Consider the following 19,115-nt stretch of genomic DNA (forward strand, 5'->3'; position numbering starts at 1 on the left):
AACTCAGATTAAATAAATCAAACTTAAAGATTTTTTTTCATTTCTTGTGGTGACGATCAAAATTCTTTCTCCTAGAATAAAAGGAAGGCACACACACAACCTTACTGCTTTCTGTTCTCACTGTGCTGTGCAACGGGACTGGAGGGCTCAGTACCCGATCCCCCCCCCCCCCCAAGCTCCAGCCGTTTGTTATTGTCTTAGCAGATGAGACCCAGGACCTGACACACGGCACACGAGCATCCCTAGCCCTTGGAGATCAGTTCTAATGCTGAGGAGCCAGGCCAGCGGTTCCAACGTTACCTTCAGAAGCTTGTTGCTGGTAAGGAAGTCAGCAGAAGGCTTGAGAATGGTGGTCATGGATTTGGTCAGTTCCTCATGCACTGTCTTATATTCAGATGCAATGTACGGCTCAGCCTTATAGGCAAACTTGAAAAAAAAAAAAAAGAGAAAGAGACTTTACTTTGTTGGTTCTTTCAAGTTGAGGAGCAGAGAGCTGGCGAGGCTCCCAAGGACAGAGATGGGGACCGAGGTCCACACTCAAGGGTGGGAGAAGGGATGAGAACGAAGGTGGGAAGAGTGACTGTCGTGAGTGTGTCTAGATGTCTCCAGGGAACCCATCCAACATGACACCTATCCGAGTCAGTCCTGAGCCCATCTAGCACACAATTCCACTGTCACGGGACCTTCTAGGAATGTGTCACAGGACACAGTGACAGATCCCGGAGAATCAAAGTTTTAGTTTTCAAAGTACCATGAAGCCAAAATTCACATGTAACAGGATGTGTAACTTTAGAATGGTGTTCGTCACTATGCTTAGGTAATATCAAGACCCTACTGCTATTTATCCCAATGACATCTCATGCTGTCCTCACAGCCTTTTTATTTGATTGTGGCCAGAGTTAACCTTCCAGTCTCAAAAGTACCAGGGATGCTGGTAATTTTAGGTGATTTGAAAAGCAATATAAGGATTACTAATGTATAAGAGGTCTACCCAAGATCACTTAAAACAATTCTTGTTTCGTTCCCCTGCCAGCTGAGTTACATTCATCTTTTCAAAGGTGACATCAAGTGAATGAAGGATGGCTGCCTCCGTTCAACTCCCCTTTGTCCAGGTACAAGCCTTTGCGGCAGAGACCAAAGAGAACACATAGGTATTAAATCCCGAATGCACCCCTAAATAACAAGTCTGGTAAGAAAGAAGTCTTTGGAAGGAAACTTGGAGAGCCACAGCTGAAAGTGATCATAGCAGCTTGACTTATTTATTTATTTTACATACCTTAACATATGACCTCAAGTGGCTCTCCAATCCTTCCTCATGGCACTGGGCAACCACATGAATAATGACCCTACACACCACAGGAATGAATAAAGCAATGAGTAGTGATGTGGAAATGGGAACATTTTGTTATCTTCACAGCAGAACAGTGATGATGCTGTTGGCACTTAGCAAACAAGCGGACAAGGAGTCAGACGGGGAGCCCTGTGTGAGAGTAAAACATGTCTTGCAGTGTAATGATCAGCACACACTAGCATCCCAGGTGTGGACGAACTGAAGGGAAGAAGAGTATGTATGTGTCCATCTGTCCGTCTGTCCATCCATCCATCCATCCATCCAACCATCCACCCAATCGTCTATCCATCCATCTGTCCAACTATCCAAAGAACCGTCCATTCATTCTTCTGTCCATCCATCCATCCATCCGTCCGTCCGTGCATCTAACTATCAGTCTGTCTGTCCATCCATCTACCCAACTGTCTATTCGTCCGTCCGTCCATCCATCCATCCATCTGTCCAACCATCCAATCATCTGTCTGTCTGCCCCTCCATCCAACCATCCATTTATTCATCTGTGAATCCACCCATCCATCTATCTATCCATCCATCCATCTATCCAACCATCAGTCTGTCTGTCCATCCATCCACCCAACCGTCCACCCGTTCATTTGTCCGTCCATCCATCTATCCACCCAACCATCCACCCATTCATTTGTCCATCCATCCATCCATCCATCCATCCATCCATCCATCCATCCATCCATCCATTTGTCCATCCATCCATGCATTCATCAATCCAACCATCATCCATTCATCTGTCCATCCATTCGTTCATTTACCTGTCTGTCTGTCCGTCTGTTTATCCATCCGTCTGTTCATCCATCCAACCACTGTCCATCCGTCCATCCATTCGTCCATCCATCCATCCATCCGTTCATCCATCCATCTGTCCACCCAACCACCCACCTACCCTCTCCCTTACCGAGTCACATTTACTGCAACCTCCTCCTGGGTGGCTCTGGTGAGGACTCGGAACAGCTGGTTTAGGATGGTGGGCAGGAAGGCGATCATCACATGGCCTTCCATCGCATGCAGACTCTACACACAGGGAGCAGTGAGACAAGTGTTATATTTCATTCTCTTGGAGAGTGGGTCCTGCTATGTAACCCAGGCTGAACTGGAGTGCATGACTGCCTGTGACTCTCACATCTTATCCTCCCAAGGGCCTGAGTCAACAGGTATATGCCAGCAGGCCCCATTGTGTGATCAAGGCAATGTCTACCTCGTTTCAAATCAGGACAGAAGAAGTTCCTCTGTGACAAATGGAAAGCCGAAGGCACACACAGAATGGACTTCAAGGATGCTTGCGTCCTAAACTGCAGGCCTGTGAAGTTGTTCCACAGTGCTGGGGATGAAGGAGTGTACAGAGGACTAGTGCTATGATGAAAGCTCTTTAAAGCAGAGGGGCAGAAGAGGAATCAGGAGGAATGTCACCAAGAACGGTAAGAGTGGCCATAGCTGAAGTGGAGGAGAGGCTAGCAGCCATAATAGACGTGCGTGTTTGTTATTCAAACATGCAGGCTGTCCTCTCTTGATCAGACCAAATAGGAGTCTCTACCCTATTTCCCGCATCTTACTCTCTCCTACACATGGAATGTAATTCCCTTCTTTAATCCCATTCTGTATCGAGGTCCCCTCTACCCCGCTGTCACTGCTGCACAGTGGCTCCCGGAGCCACTAACTCTTGCACTCAGCTGGGCCAGGCTGGGTGTCCTACCTCTGTCTACCCAGGATGCTGTCATAAGGGAGTATTGCCTCCTACAATGACTGAGAGGCTCTCTCAGGGTTGTTGCAATTTGAGTGTGTGCTTCACAAAGCTTCTGTTAGAAACTTAATCCTCAATGTAAAATCAAGGAGGTGGGGTCTAAGGAGAGGTGACCAGGTCATGGGGGCTCAACCTTCAGGAATGGACCATCGAGACTGCTAGAATGGGCTCCTTATAAAACGGCGGGTTTGTCTCCTCTCTAGCACCCACCTCTTGCCCTGATCCTCTCCTAGCCCTCTGAACTGTGAGAACACATTTCCGTTCTTTATGAACGAGCCAGCTTCAGGCACCCTACTATGGCCATACCCAACAGGATAAGCTGGAACAGCTTCTCTTGTGCTCAGCAGCTGGTTGGCAAAGGTCTGTGCCGGGTGAGCATGGGAGAAACTGTCCCCAAGCAAGAAAACACAGCCGAGCACACAGGCGGGCAGAGCTATCACTGAGTTCACTCTGGCCCACTATCTAAAGCCGCCACGGTGATAGCATCCAGGTAGGAGCGTCTGCGCACAAGCATACAACGGGCAGTAACAACACCCACCACCAGAAAGGAAACCCAATTTACTTCCAAAGTCATTTAAAAGAGTGACTAGGAAAGCCATCTGGTACCTTAAGGTATTTGACAAGTTCGCTCCCTGAGGCTTGGGCTCCAGATTCCGTTTTCTGACAGTACTGGAAGAAATTATGTAAATGCTGGTCCTGGAGTGGGGGGAGAGAAGAAAGTCTGTTAGGATCCACTTCTAGAAACAGGAGAATCTGCTTCTGGGAACAAACAGAAACGGCTTATATTTATTGGTGCGTGCATGTGTGTGTATGTGTGTGCATGTGCGTGTGTGTGCACGTGCGCACACGCGTGAGAATCACAGTGTATCCGAGGACAGGTGTGAAGGGTTGCACACACCAGTGTGTACGATGAGGCTGGAAGAGGAACTGGGACTCCTCCTCTATCCCTCTGCCTACCCCCTTGAGGCAGGCGCTCTCTTCCTTGAACACAGTTGGAAGCCAGCAGGCCCTAGTTCCTCAGGTCTCAGACACCCTTGGAACTGGGGTGATGGGCACACGTGAGACGCTTGGCTTGTTACACAGGTGCTTGTTAAACGGAATCTGAACTCTGGCCCTCACGGTTTTGTACTGGGTGCTCTTCACCACTGAGTCATTCATCCAGCCCCATGAATGTTTTTTAAGATTATAAAATTGACCATGCACAGATGACCTCTCAGGATCCCACAGAGGAAAACTGTTGGACAATGTCACGGACTATAAATTACTTGTCGTGTACATCAGCACACATAAGCACCTTCTCTGTACTCTTTTCAAGTAAAGGCCTATATCGTAAAAACACCAGGATTCTGTTTTGCACAAACTCAGTGAAGACCGATCACGGGAGTGAGACCGCCGACCCATACCTGAGTGTACACCGTGGAGACGAGGTGAGTGGAGACCTTCAGCAGAGGCTTGCCACCTTCCACCCACTTAATTTCTGGACCGTAATGCTGAAAGAAAAAATGGGGAAAGACCCCAACAGATCAGCTACCCCAGCTGCACACAACCATCAATGGGGGCACCGGTGAGGGACCGAAGGCCCAAAGGGCTCCGGAGGCTGGGGAGCTGCACCTGGCCACAGCAGGGTTTCCATTCGGATTTGCCCAGTTCCTTCCCCTCGGCACACCGCCCTGCCTCCTGGGCTTTCTAAGTAGCCAGAGACGACAGTCCACTTCGCTGGAAATGGATCCTACTTTACCAGTATCTTTTTATTTTGTTGAGACCGGATCTCACTATGTAGCCCTGACTGGACTGGGACTTTCTATGTAGACCAGGCTGATCTCAAACTGACAGAGATTCACCTCTGCCTCCTGAGTGCTGGGATTAAAGGTGTGCGCCACCGTGTCTGAGTTCATGAGGATCTTAGGTAGATCTGAGTTCAGGGTTCTGAGAAGCCATGAAGGTAATGAGGATCTATCTTGAACTAGAAGAACTGAGAACTTATCACTGGAGCATGACTACTCCTCAGAAAGACTCATGCCGGGCCCAGCGTCTCCGTGCCTCTCTGTAGAACACGCACCGAGAGTTATCTGAGGCAGCTTCTAACTGCACACATTTACTTCAAGATGAATGAAGAAAACCAAACTGTTAGGGCCGATAAGAAACCTGTGTGCCACTGTTACTTTTAGACATTCTTTAATGCCTTCTGAGGACGCTGGGTGAAAACAAACCACTCTAAAAATCTTACCCTGCCCATGCCGAGCTCCTGGTAGCCAAGGTAGCCGGATGGAAGATTGGCCGACACAGGGATGTTCTGTTCGTTTGTCACTACCCTTCCGTCCTTCAGGAGGGGAAGCCAGGAGTAGCCGACTGTTGAGAACAAAGGACAAGAAAATCCACTGTGAGTTCGCATCCTTCGGAAGGAAAGTCGCCGCAACCTGGACGACGACCGTGACCATCAGTCAAGGTAAGTGGTGGGGAAGCCTTGGAAAAGCCTCTGCTGCCGTCTCTCTGGGGTCAGACCACCAGCCATCGACAAGTGCAACTTATACATGCAATCCAGGCATGGCAGCAGCATGCCATCCAGAAACCCACCGAAGCAACCCTTTGGCAAGAGGATGAGTGATTAAGAACCAGAATAGAATAAAAACTTGAACGTGCAAATGATAAAAAAAAAATAAAACCAAGAAACGAAGAGAGATGGAATTCCCACCTTGCGTTTCGACCGCGTCTTTCTTCTTTGTGCTCCCTTTAGTGGAGTTATCGCAGCTGACGTGGAAGAACGTGAAGAGCAAATGGTGTTTCTCATGGAGTTGGGTCGGCAACTCTATCTTGATCTGCAAAGGGAAAAGAACAGACTCCTGACGCTCTGCAACAGCAAGCGTGCCCAGGGAAGGCAGGTGCAGGCGGCCCAATGCGCACCTAGATGCCTCCTCTTCAAACTCTTCCTAGGATGAAACTTAGACACACCCCAGCTGCTAATGACGGCAAGGAGAGATAGGTTCTGAACTCACTGACGAGAAACTGGAGAAGGGTTGATGTCGCTTTCGGGCATAAGCAAACAGGAAAACAGACCGCATGACACAAGCCACACAGTTGTAGGCATGAAACCTGGGGCTGAACATCTTTTCACTTACAACAGTTTCACTGAACTACAGTTGGCCTCAGACAACAGGGCTTTCAACTACATGGGTCTCGTATAGGGAGACTTTCATTTACTTCCGGGGTTTTGGTACTAAGAATTCAATCAAGGACCTCACACACGCTAATCACACACGCTACCACGGTGCCACATCATGATCCTATGTAGAATCTAGGTTATTGTCTGCTTTTCTTAATCTTATTTGGCAGGAGGGAGCCATTTGAAAAATTCATACACAAAGCACATTACTTAAAATGTCAAAAAATTAAGTATTTATGACTACATGAATTATGGGCTACTTGGAGGGGGCTGTCTGTTTGTGTGATGTGTGGTTCATGTGGGTGGCAGATGCACACGTGTGAGCATGAGAACACACCAAAGTGAGAGGAAACAAGAGGATTTTGTTTCTTGTCTAACACACGGTGTCTAGTCCTCTCCCCAGTTCCACCGAGACACGGTAGCTTGAGTCTGGAAGTAGGCTGGCATCAGCAGGCCCCAGGGATCCTCTCGTCTCGACCTGCCCCTAGCTCTGGGGTTACAGATGTGTGCATGGCCAAGCTCAGCTTTTTATACTGGGGCTGAGGACTTGAACTCAGGTTTTCGGCTTCTAGAGCAAGTGCTTAGCTTAGCTACACAGCATCTCCCTGGTGCCCAATTTGCTACCATAAAATCTGCACATACCAATTACTGAGATATGATTCATCAAACTGTATGCATATAAGCAGATGGCTGGCAATGTTCACAATCATAAGAAATGTGAGTTAGCTACAAGGCTAACTCACGACTGTATTAATTAACGGTAGAACATGCTGTCAGTAGTTTAAAAGCCACCTCCTACTGCGCCTGCAGCGAGTTCAGGGTTGCAGATTCTGTCTAAAATGCGAGTAGTTTCTCTCTGCTGCAAACTGACTGCGGGAATAAAAAGCCGTCTCTCTTGGCTCTCTTGTTCTTTTCACCGTATGTAGACTACACAACACACAGAACTTGTTAACTGACTGCTGTGTTACTAATAAGGCTCAAGAGGTCAGCATCAGGGCATTAAGTAAGTTCCGTGTAAATCAAAAGTCACATACGAATTTTATATCACTCCAAGAGCAACCAACCCCACGGCTCTCTAGCCATTCAAGAATAAACCATCCCACAGGAGAAAATCCACCAAAAAACAGGAGAGTTCTTAGCTTCAATAGTAACTGCGTTCAAGGATGGATTTGGTTTTTGTCTGTTTTACTTTTTAAAATTCGATCACCTCTGAAGTTTTCCCCTCCCTCCACACCTCCCTTTCCCTTCAGGAAGGAACAGGCCTCCCAGGGACATCAATTCAAGGGTGAATTTGAACGGAGCTCTGCTGAAGTATTAACATAGTACTAAAGGTGCAATTAAAAATTGTCTTTAATTACTTTGTAATGTGTGGTTTTATTTTTAATAACATAGATGTTCAATAGGAAAAAATAAGTAAAACAAACATCGATTTTGCTGCTGTGGTTTCAGCACGGAGCACAGTTTTCCTTGTACTCTGCTGTAACAAGCAGAAAACTTCACGTTTCTCTGAAATTGGTCAAACTGCCTTATTCTTTGAAGATACCCTTACCTCATCATAGAATTCTGGGTTTTGTTGATGATGCAGAACCGCAGCCAGGGCACTTCTTGTGAACACGGGGCCCCCAGGTCTGCCGTAAATGCACTGTAAGGAGAATCAGCAAAAGCAAACGCTGGGTTTCAGCTGACGGTGTGAAAGATTGGCCAGATGTGCTACAGAGAACGAGGTTCCTTGGACTGCGTCTGCCTGTGAGAGTCCGGGCCTGCGAGTCCTGGAACTCTGAAGTCCTGGCAAACCAGAGATCTCACCTCTCGCATTTCTCCATGAAAACATTTGTATTTGTCCAAATGAAAACAAACACATTAAAAACCTTACCCAGCACCTTCCATCTCAGGTGGTCTTCTCTCCATGACCGTCGGTCACTAACCTGACCACTTCCTTTTCTCCTCTCCCACTCAGTCTCTCCCTTCCCTCTCTTGTTCCCTCACTTGGCCCAGGCTGGCCTGCTCTCTCTGGCGGCCAGATGTCCTCCAGACTGCACTGCTGCGGCCCTCACAAGTTTGTGCCGCCGTGCCCGCTTTTACGAGGTGCCGAGACAGAACCCAGAGCTGCGTGTGCTCGGCAGGTACTCCATCATCCCCAACCTAAATCCAACGTCTCAAGAGAGACTACTATTTACTCTCGCACATCTGTCCCCTACCTTTCTGGGAAAGTCACTTTAACGCAGCAAAGACTTGAGGCTCTGGAGCTGCACGGCTTGGATATAGAACTCAGTTCTACTGAAGTATATAGCACCGAACAATTTACAGTCTGTGCATTCATCTTATTAGAACCTAGAAATCACGGATCTTAAGGGATCTATTTGAAAAGTCTGTTTGATAATTAGAAGGATTAAGTATGCACCGCCGTGCCGGGAACAGCACCAGTCAACGTTGTCTCTGACGGCAGGGCGCTGCTGAGATCCTGTGACAGCAACTTAATGAAGATCCCATGGTCAATCGCTACTTCTACCTTCACACTTACATACATCACGACTCTTCACACCTAGACAATGTCTGATGCATGGTGGGTATTTAAGACATGCTTATTGAATCACGTACACATAAGAGATCCCATCTCCAAGAAGAACAGTAAAACATACAGTTAATTAGGACCAAGAATCAACCTACACACTCTACGACATTTAGCATAGGCCATTATATACTATAATACCCTATAGTTTAATTAGCTTGTGCTAATTAAAATTAAAATGTGTTAATTCTTTAATATATGTTATTTCTTTTTGAACATTTGTCTCCTTTTCTGGGAAAGTCATTTTAACATAGTAAAGAATTTAGGTTCTGGAGCTGGACTGTTTGGATTTAAAACTCAGTTCTACTAAAGTATGTAACATTTTAAAGTATATATCAATTTCAAGTGTGTGCATTAATCTTCGTAGAAGGTAGAAATTATGTATCTTATTATATAATAATATAAAATACTATATAAAATAAATATATATAATATATATGTATATTACGTATATATGTGTGTGGATATATAAAACGAACAAACCTTCAGGGGTTGAGAGTCTTCTTCATCAGAGTCTTTAAACTCAATGCAAATAGCAATATTTCTGGCCTGCAGGGATATGTAAGAGAAAAAGATGTTAAGAGAAAAAAAGAGCAACAAAACCAAGCACGCACACGCACACGCACGCACACACACACACACACACACACACGTATAAAAGAACCTAAAAGCTAGGCTGTAAAGGAGACTCCTACATCCGTGTACTCACCTTGGCGAAAGACTTCTGACTGTCATATTTCAAGTACTTCGGGTAAACGTAAAGGTGATTGCTGTAGACGGTGTAAGGCTGGGTGTGTTTGGGTATGCAGGGCACAAACTCCTCTACTTCAAATGTGAGCGGAGATTTACTACAGGTTTCAAATTGCCTCATAGGAATGTATGACGAATTCAGATAATCTGAAAAGAAATCCCAAGTAATACAGACCAGAGGAAAAGCCAACTAGACAAACACGTGGGCTACTTATTGCACAGAACTGATCACTTACTAGGGCAGTCAGAGGAGACATTGTCAATTGTAATGTCTAGATTGCCCAAAATCACTGGGAGTTTGGCCATCTTCTCAGGTCTACAAACAAAAGAGAAAATCAAGTGTTATGAGGGAGGTTAACTGTGAAGTCTAAATTCTTGAGTGGTATTCCCAGGAAAAGGATTCAACAATATATATATAATATCACCAGCTGCAATAATCACATTTCAACTTTGTAGCAACCACATGAAAAAGATATTAAAAACTGGCAAAAAAATATGGCATTTCACTTAGCCCAACATTTATACAATATTATCTTTTTGGTACATCATCAATACAAGAACATGTTAAGTCTTCAAAGCCAGTGTTTTGCAGTGTACACTGGGGTTCAGACTTTTTCAGTATTTGAAGTGATTCTCTGCCTAATGGATTAAGTAACCTCAGAACTCAAGATACAGAATATCATCAAATAGTTAGGATGATACAATATCATCCAACAGTTACAATGATACAATATCACTAAAAAGCTACAATGAAACAGTATCACCAAACAGTCCCTTCTCAGCCTCACGAAGAAGATGCAAGGCTTATTTGGAAGAATCTGCATTTAAAAGCAGAAGCTATATAAATGCTGGGCATGGAGTAATCGATCAATGAAACTTGTCATTCATCTGACTCCATCTAATAAAGAATCTCCCCATTGCCCCTAATAAGAGGTGCTACTGTTGTCCAAGAAACCAACACAGGCATTTGTGACACCTTTCTCAGAGATGATACAATTCCCTTCTCTGAGTATTTGCTCACCAAAGGTCCAGGAAATGTTCCTCTTTCAACCACCTACGGCTACACATTTTTTTTTTTTTAATTTGGGGTGTATGTGTGTGGGGGGGTATGTACATGTGAGCCCTTTGAGGACAGAGGCATCAGCTCCCCTGGTACTTGAGCCATGGGTGGTTGTGAGCTGCCTGATGCAGGGTCTGGGAACTAAACTCAAAGCTCTGGGAAAAGAGTATGCACTTTACACGTCGGGACATCAGAACAGGACTTATTCCTGTTCTGATAAAATTTCATCATTTTAATGCTTGAGCCATTTATAGTAGGCCCAGATCCTCCTGAATCCAGGCTCTAACATCAGTGTCTTTGATCTTCCTAAGAGCTTCATGTCATCGTGTATATTCGTAACCATCACCGATTACACTACATTGCATAGAATACTGCCAAGAACAGGCCCTTAAGTTCTCCATTCTCACATGGCATGAGCTACTCAGCATCCTTCCTGGCAGCTAGTGCCTCCAACAACCGAACAGCTGTCCTCTCACACCCATGAGTCATTCATGGGACGCTCCATGTAACCATGGCAAACACATCCTGCCAAATGCTTTGCACTACTCTGTGGCACCAGCTTAGCCAACCAATTTAAAAGAGTCGTGGTCAAGGTGACAAGGCTGGTCCTGGAAACCGAATGCTGCCACCCGGCTCTTCATAAACCACCTGTTGAATAATTCCTTCCACAGCGCCGCCAAGGGCCATCCTAGTTCAGGTCTGGGTTGATTACTTGTTTGTCGGGTGATCTGAGGAGAGGGGACCTCAGCGGAGAAAACGCTCCCATCAGATGGGCCTGTAGGCAACGGAGCGTTTTCTTGATTAACGATTGCTGTGGGAGGACCCAGCGCAGGGCAGGTGGTCCTGGGTTCCATACGAGAGCAAACTGAGCAAGCCACGAGGAAGCAGTCAGTAAACAGAATTCATGCACAGCATCTGCTTCACTTCCTGCCCTGGCTCCCCTCAGAGGACTGTGACACAGAAGCGTAAGCCAAGTTAAACCCTTTCCTCCCCAGGTCACATTTGGTCGTGGTCTTTATCCCAGCAATAGAGGGCAAAAAGATCCGGGAACCAGCAGATTCAGCATCTGGCTGTGTTCCCAACTGCCTGCTTTCAGGATTCCTCCGACACTGTCACCTAGGAGGAGCCTCGCGGGAAACCCTTTGGCCTATCTTAGAAAGGCCACTCACCTGAACTAGGACTCCACTCGAAGCTCTATCTCCCTCGGCTATAATCAAAGACTGTGTGGAACACACCCATCTTGGCTTGGTGTACCCCGTCTGTCAGGGGCTCTCATTTCTACTCTTCTTCTGTTTGTTTGAGTGTAAACTGGTGACTCCCTGACATCCCCAGGGACGAAACAGTCAGGAGGGCACTGTTACCCCACACTTGGCTTTCAACTGGGCAGAGTTCAGACCAGAACTCCAGCTGAGCTTAGGCTCACCCTGAACCATGCCTCTGTGCCCACTGTGCGAATGTTTTGAGTGCCCAGCATTGGGGTCGGTACCTAACCTATGATCCTCACCACTGGACCATCCTCAGTGACATTACTCACAAAAACTCTTCCGGGAAAACTCAGTCCTCAGGTGTGGATTCTGTGTATATATAATTCTCTTTTCTTTTCATGTGAACAGCTTAACTCTACAACATCCCACATCAATATGCCAAAACTGTGAAGTTGTGTTTGTCTTCTTCTATGAGTCAGAAACATTGTTTATTACAAATAATACTATCAAATGTAAGTGCCCAAGAATAGTGCGCTTTAGCATCTCACTAATAAATAGCACCCTTTAAAAAAATCTCCAGCATCGCCGGGTGATGGTGGTACACGCCTTTAATCCCAGCACTTGGGAGGCAAAGGCAAGCAGATCTCTGTGACTTTCAAGACCAGCCTGGTCTACAGAGTGAGTTCCTGGACAGCCAGGGTTACACAGAGGAACCCTGTCTCAAAGAACCAAAACCAACCCCCTCACCCCACAAATAGATTTCCTTCAGGGTTAGATTTCAAGTGAATGAACACATTTTAGTCACAGGAAATTTCTCTATCCTGTATCACGTGTATCTGGGAATGACCTCTGAGAGATGCTGTCTGAAGCTCACCTGTACAACTGTCACCCACCAGGTAGCCAAGAGACTCTGTGCTTTGAGAACTGCGTTTCTCATTGCGCTCACACTGTACACTCGGTCTGTTTACGACAACTGATTTTTGAGAAAAATAAAACCATCAACCTCACTATGCTCTGGACTCCCCACAAACACGGTAAGCTGAACCCACAGCTTGGATCATGTCCACCATTTCTCCCTTGTGACCCGGAACAGTATATGTGTATGTGTAAGACGTTATAAAAAAACCAGACCATTCCTTGAAAGTCACATTCCCCTCTCCAGATAAAAATGAAAGCCAACCCAGGCAGTGGAGGCTCACACCTCTAATTCCAGCAGGGAGGCAAAGGCAGGCAGATCTTGACGTGTTCAAGGCCAGCCTGGTCTACAGAGTGAATTCCAGGACAGCTAAGTCTCCAGAGAAACCCTGTCTGGAGAAACAAACAAATGCACAACAAAAGCCAACCTGTGAGATGAGACTATCTGGCTGTGGCTGTGTGTGCTGTTCTGAGACTCCTGTGATACATTAAGACAGGGACAGACAGGAAGACGGCCACGGGGAGCCAGAGGCAGAGAGACTGGGATGATGCTGCCCTGGCCACTGGAAGTGGAAGAAGCAGAAAGCACTGTGGCCTGCAGACTGGGAGGTGAGGTCACACCGACGTTTCCACAGCTTTCAACCAGGGTGCCTTCCCAGCAGGGGCAGAAGCCCCAGGGAATGCACACACCCATTAACATGTGCAACGCATGGAGAACTATGACTACTTAGGTGAGGATTATGTAAATTATCATCTTTTTTCCCGTTTGTTTATTAGTATCAGGAGAGTCAATCTTGCAAGTCAGAAACCTGGGGGCTGGAGAGATGGCTCAGTGGTTAAGAGCATTGCCTGCTCTTCCAAAGGTTCTGAGTTCAATTCATGGCAACCACATGGTGGCTCACAACCATCTGTAATGAGGTCTGGTGCCCTCTTCTGGCCTGCAGACATACACACAGACAGAATATTGTATACATAATAAATAAATAAATAAATATTAAAAAATAGAGTGATGTGGTTGAAAAAAAGGAAAAGAAACCAGCAGGTGTTTTTGGTGACTACCCTCCTGTCTCTTTCCTGCGTACACTTACCTCTACCCTTAAGCTGTATTATCACCGCACCAAAACATCCAGCAAGAATTCCAATTCACCAGAACCATTTGTTTCTTCTCTTGAACTCCAGGATACGTTCTGTCCATGTCCACTTCCCCATGTACCCCTCATGATCTCAGTGACATAATTTAGCTGACTGTCCCCGCCTATGCCCCCACACATGCAGAAACATCAACACCTTAAAAACTCACTTCCGGAAGTCTGCGAGGAGCTTGAGCATGTCGTCGTTCGAAAGCTTATTGCTGTCTTGTCGATAGACGGCAGAAAATCTGGCGTTTTTGTCCAGGTTTCCAGACGTATCCTTGAACAACGTCCTGAAACGGTGAAACAATCTTTCGAGACTCACTTTTGTAAAGACCAAAATAAAGAGAACTCTGGTCTCTGCACACAGACTAATCATGATTCCACCGGCTGTGGCCAACAGAAATCTCATTATCCCCAAATGTGGCAAGTATTAATGAGGACAACCACAACTAACTCAGTTTGCACAGAGGAGAGTTCCAGCCAAAAGCTCGTACTGAGAAAACAACACAGACATTCACGTGGGAAAGAAGGAGGGAACACGGAGAGAGGCCACCGCGGGACACCCCAGATGCACCATCCCAGCTGGAGGCATGTGGCCAAGGCCTGGACTCTCTTGAGACAAACCTCCTGTCCACGCTGCTGGGCCCAGCAGCTGGTCTTTGGCCCACGTCCTTCCTCTCGGGGTCATTGCTGAATACATCTTCTGATCTGCTGGTTATTAATCCTTGATTTCACCTATCTGAATCTGCCCATCCGTCCATCTCAAGAACAAAAGGGGTTTTCCCTTACCTCGCTGCCCAAGCGAACGGCATTCTGTACTGTCCCAGTCTCTGGCATGCCTGCTTGGCATTCTTCAGCACCTTCTGGGCAACCTGGAACACACCAGGACAGAGCACTGACGAGTATACTCAGGCATGAGGAAAGTGAGACCAGAGCATGATCACTGAAGATCTCACCACACCACCAGATGCACAGCAAGGTGCTTCTGATAACAACGATGACAGGGCTGGAGTCAAACTCAGTACGGACTTCTTTATTAACTAGAGTATTGGTTTCAGGAAGCATAGAAACAAACCCTTCCAGTCTTCGTAAGCAACGAACAGGCTGCTCTCTGGCCAGAGTCTTTCCTCTTACAGACTTCACTTCTCTTTGACTAAGAGCTAATTGTAAACCACTGAGTAGACTAATACTTGGCATCTGTGCCCAATATCTATTTACCAGAATTTAAAGGAAAACATTAATGAGCATTCTGAGCTTTCCCAGCTCCTAACGCGCACCAACGTTTCCCACAGTCTGGGAAACGCCATAATTAGTCCTGGCTTAAGTTAGACACCGCCCTTCAGTTGTTACAGCTTTGCTTTACACACAAACACTATCACTTTCCCATTATCAGCTCCGGCTTGTTCTAGGTCGATGGAACACAACAAGCATTCCGGCGTTGGGCCAATGACATGCATGCGTGTAGAGTGGTTCTATTACGGATCAGCTGCCCCACATGTCCTTGTCCTGCGGTAGTGCTCTGTGATCGAAGTGTGGCTGACCTGGACAGTCTAGAGGGGGGCCTGAGTGTCCTTTGTGTGTATAGGAAGGAACCTGAGGGTCATTTATGTTCCTTGAATACATCAAAGGCAAACCAGCCTTGGGGAAAGTGCGTATACCTGAGAGCCAGTGTTTTCTTCTGAGCTGCAGTTGGGGTATTAGGGTCACTGTCAGAGAAGCCTGGGGCCTGCCCGCACCACTCTGGGCAGGACTGCACCCAGACAGGCCCTGCAGTGACCTGTGGGCACCATCGAGTGAGAGAAGGCACTCGATAGGCGACAAAGGACCAGAGCAGCAGGGATGCCCATCTGAAGGTTCACCAAAGTCACCGTGTGACCCCATAAGCTCTGCCTTCCCCACCTTACAAATGGAGGATGTGGTGACAGCATTCATGATCCCTCGTCACTGTAAAACCCTGTGGTCTTTCACAGTCACATCTTGTCTCACAGAAACAAACAAGCAAAAGAACTGGACACACGGGAGAAGAATTTAGCATAATGGCAGAACATACGCTTGGCATGTGCCAACACCTGGGCACAGTTCTCTGCGTGGACAAAGGTAAACCAAGTATATAAAGTAACTGCTCTTTATGTTTCAGTATTTTTTCATGTGTGGCATGCATCATGTCTGTATGCATGTCTGCATGTGCGTGTAAAAGCTATGCAGATGTCTGCGGAGGACTGGAGTTGATGCCAGGCAGGCATATTCACAGATGGCTGCCACGCTGTGAAGGGCCAGCTCTCATCTGAACCTGAAGCCCACTGGTCCTGTCCACTCTAGTTACCCAGTTTGCCTGGGAGATGCTGGCTCTGCTTCACGAGTGCTGGGACTACAGACAGGGCAGGCATATGGGTGCCAGGGAGCAGAACTCCAACCCTCAGGCTTATGTGGCCAGGGCCTCATCTGTCTTTGCACTTTGGACCACTGGTAAGTGTGGCTTACCTCTGACTCATAATTGCTTCTATTTGGGCATAAAAGTCATTCCTTTGTCTGTTACTTTCTAATGACCGCAAAGCATGGAAACCACTCTCACCTTCGAGGAGTCGGAGCTCTTCATGTACGGCTCAGCACAGTGTGCGATGCTCCCCTGGAGGACCTTCTCAATTCTGGCCACCAGGAATATGTCCGGATGAGGACACGTGACGGAAAATATCCCCTAGGGAGACAAAGGGTTCTCTTCAGTCAGCAGGACTCGGGATGAAGGAAAGAAATCCCTTGGCCACCACAGCAGCAAAGGGCAGTGAGACAGTCCAGTCAGGAGGGAGACCTGGGCCAAGTATCCCAGGTACTGCTCAGTCCACCATCTGCTCAAAGAGACTGCTTGGTGGGGAGGGCAAGCAGGAAAAGTCTTACGGAAATGAACGAGAGCCCCAAACCACTTCTCCCTCAATCTGTTTTTACTATATAATTATACACGCTGCCCTATAATCAACGACCCAAACTGCCCAACTGGTGCATGACAAGGTCTCATTTGAGCAGTTTTTAATATATCAAACAGCACGCACAAGAGAAGGCAGAGAGGTGTGTACAGTCCCCCACCTGCTTTGGATACTGCATGGCTGTGGCATGAGGCGCATCCTGGAAGGCAGGCGGGCTCTGGCCGCCGTTCATCAGGGCCGGGGACGTGGGGACCAGCATCTGCCGCACTGAGAAATGGTTCAGGTCTACGTGGAAGTCAGCGGAAATCTTCCGGTTGTCTTTTATGTCAAACAGGGACAGGGTGACAAAGAAAGGCTCGACCTGGACAAGGACATCAACACAACACCATGGTCGTCAAGACAGCTCAGAAAGCTGCGGGGGAAACATGCTGTGCAGGGAGAACGGCTGTCCCCTTGAATGACTGTGATACTTTTGTTCCTTGCCACAGAGAGATAGGCTATAAAGCACTTTAAGAAACAAAACTGTTACTAGCCCCCTTCATGAGCGTCACTATTTAATGCACCCCCTCCAGATAAGACAGCTAATCTTGGGGCATCTAACATGAAATCCGTGTCCTGGACTATGCAGCTGAAGCCTGCTGTCTTACCCTTGTCTGCAAACCCACCCGACCCCATCCACATCCCAGTGTGAGTCCCACGCATCTCCCTGGGTGAGGTCTCCACACCCAAGCTACAATGTAAGGGGAAACCTGTGTCACCTGAAATTAATAAATGTTTAAAACAGAAAGCACTGATGTTTTTGAAACTTGAGGACAATTCTATTAGAATCTAAATGAAAAACCTCATGGCAATCAACCTGTGAATCTTAGTAGCTGCCGGGGAAGAAGAATGAAAAATGATATGCGTTTCTAAGCCCATGCGGAGGTCAGACGGCACATGGTGGAGGGGGCGTGGAAGAAAGGGGTGAGGAAGCAGAAAGTATCAGGAAAAGTATCCGGCCAGCGTCGGAAGGAAATGGATTTTAAAAAGGTGCGTGGCGTGGGGGGGAGGGAGTTGTCACACTTTTCTAAAACTTGGCAACGTTGGGAGATTCAGCGGAACCTCATGGATGCTTGACTGATGGAGGGGCTGTGCCGGAAAGGGGGAATTCTGGGAAGTAAAAGTACAGTTTCATTAAAGGGCAAATTATTCCACCTGTCTTTTCAGTATAGCTTGAGGAGATTGCCTTCAGCTGGTCCTTGGGCCAGGTCACTGACCCACCCAGACCAGAGTCTACGATCTTGACCAGGGGGACTTTATGGCAACTCTAACATCTCCCCTCTAGAGACAACATGCTGGCGGACCTGCGTGTTTGAGGGTGACCCTGTCAAACACCTGGACTTTTCAGAATGAAAATTACATTTGTAGTGGGTCCTTCCTCGTTTTCGGCGACACAGCACTGGAGATTGAAAGACAGATCATTGCACTTGACGAGAATCCTTTTCCCAAACTTCTCTGCAAACGGCTTCACTTCCGGCTCCATGGGTGAGAAGTCCAGTTTCTTGAAAATGAAAACGTGGATATGTAAACACATAGAGCTCCCATCAAAAATCCCAGCATGGGTGTTATCACATAAATCTGCCTGAAACACGGGAAAGCTATATCCACAATAGGGCTGCGACTTTGTGACAACACGCCACACTGAGTAGACATGTGCCGTCATCATAACAGTCACATACATGATGATACACCTGCTTGACGGATAATTATGCAGGGAATAATACATGGTTATAAACAACCTAAACACCCATTAGCATATGTGTAAGGACACATAAAATACATTATATCTGTATAAACACATATGGGTGTACATACAGACACATACACACAGTAATAAAAAGGAAATTCAGGACTGGACGTGGTGGCACACATTTGTAAGTCTAGAACTTTGGAGGCAGGGGCAGGCGGATCTCTGTGAGTTTGAGGCCAGCCTGGTCTACAAGAGCAAGTTCCAGAACAGGCTCCAAAACTACAGAGAAACCCTGTCTCAAAAAAACAAAACAAAACAAAAAAAGGAAATTCTGAATCAATGAAATGGCCCAGCGGATAAAGTATGCAGCATCTAAGCCCGGCCACCTGAGTGTGATCCCGGAACCCACGGAGGACGGAGAGAACAGTCCTCTGACCCCCGCATGTGGCTGAAGTTTCAGGGTCCGTGCTTCGCCCCAACAGATAATAGCAATCAATCAAGGCAATCAATAAAAGGAAGGCCGTGGATGGAGTTGGGAACGGGTTAAGGAAAGGAAGACATACCAGACAAATCCT

The 19,115-nt window shown here is 46.9% G+C and overlaps 1 protein-coding gene across 18 annotated transcripts in view; it reads right to left on the bottom strand.

Moving 5' to 3' along the window:
• Positions 1-19,115, bottom strand: part of Dock9 (dedicator of cytokinesis 9) — a 253,384-nt gene that overhangs the window by 78,218 nt on the left and 156,051 nt on the right. For all 18 annotated transcript variants that reach the window (XM_087912328.1, XM_087912327.1, XM_087912321.1 and 15 more), the window contains exons 11-26: positions 18,211-18,351; positions 16,972-17,172; positions 16,466-16,588; positions 14,683-14,765; positions 14,061-14,183; positions 9,817-9,896; positions 9,540-9,727; positions 9,314-9,379; positions 7,811-7,903; positions 5,794-5,917; positions 5,329-5,450; positions 4,505-4,591; positions 3,708-3,797; positions 2,259-2,374; positions 1,277-1,346; positions 301-426 (exon numbers count right to left, since the gene is read on the bottom strand). In XM_087912328.1, the coding sequence (XP_087768454.1) occupies positions 301-426; positions 1,277-1,346; positions 2,259-2,374; positions 3,708-3,797; positions 4,505-4,591; positions 5,329-5,450; positions 5,794-5,917; positions 7,811-7,903; positions 9,314-9,379; positions 9,540-9,727; positions 9,817-9,896; positions 14,061-14,183; positions 14,683-14,765; positions 16,466-16,588; positions 16,972-17,172; positions 18,211-18,351 (1,833 nt within the window). The remainder of the gene's footprint in view (positions 1-300; positions 427-1,276; positions 1,347-2,258; positions 2,375-3,707; positions 3,798-4,504; positions 4,592-5,328; positions 5,451-5,793; positions 5,918-7,810; positions 7,904-9,313; positions 9,380-9,539; positions 9,728-9,816; positions 9,897-14,060; positions 14,184-14,682; positions 14,766-16,465; positions 16,589-16,971; positions 17,173-18,210; positions 18,352-19,115) is intronic.

The sequence above is a fragment of the Myodes glareolus genome, chromosome 12 (assembly GCF_982192425.1).
Source record: "Myodes glareolus chromosome 12, mMyoGla1.1, whole genome shotgun sequence".
Lineage (NCBI taxonomy): Eukaryota > Metazoa > Chordata > Mammalia > Rodentia > Cricetidae > Myodes > Myodes glareolus.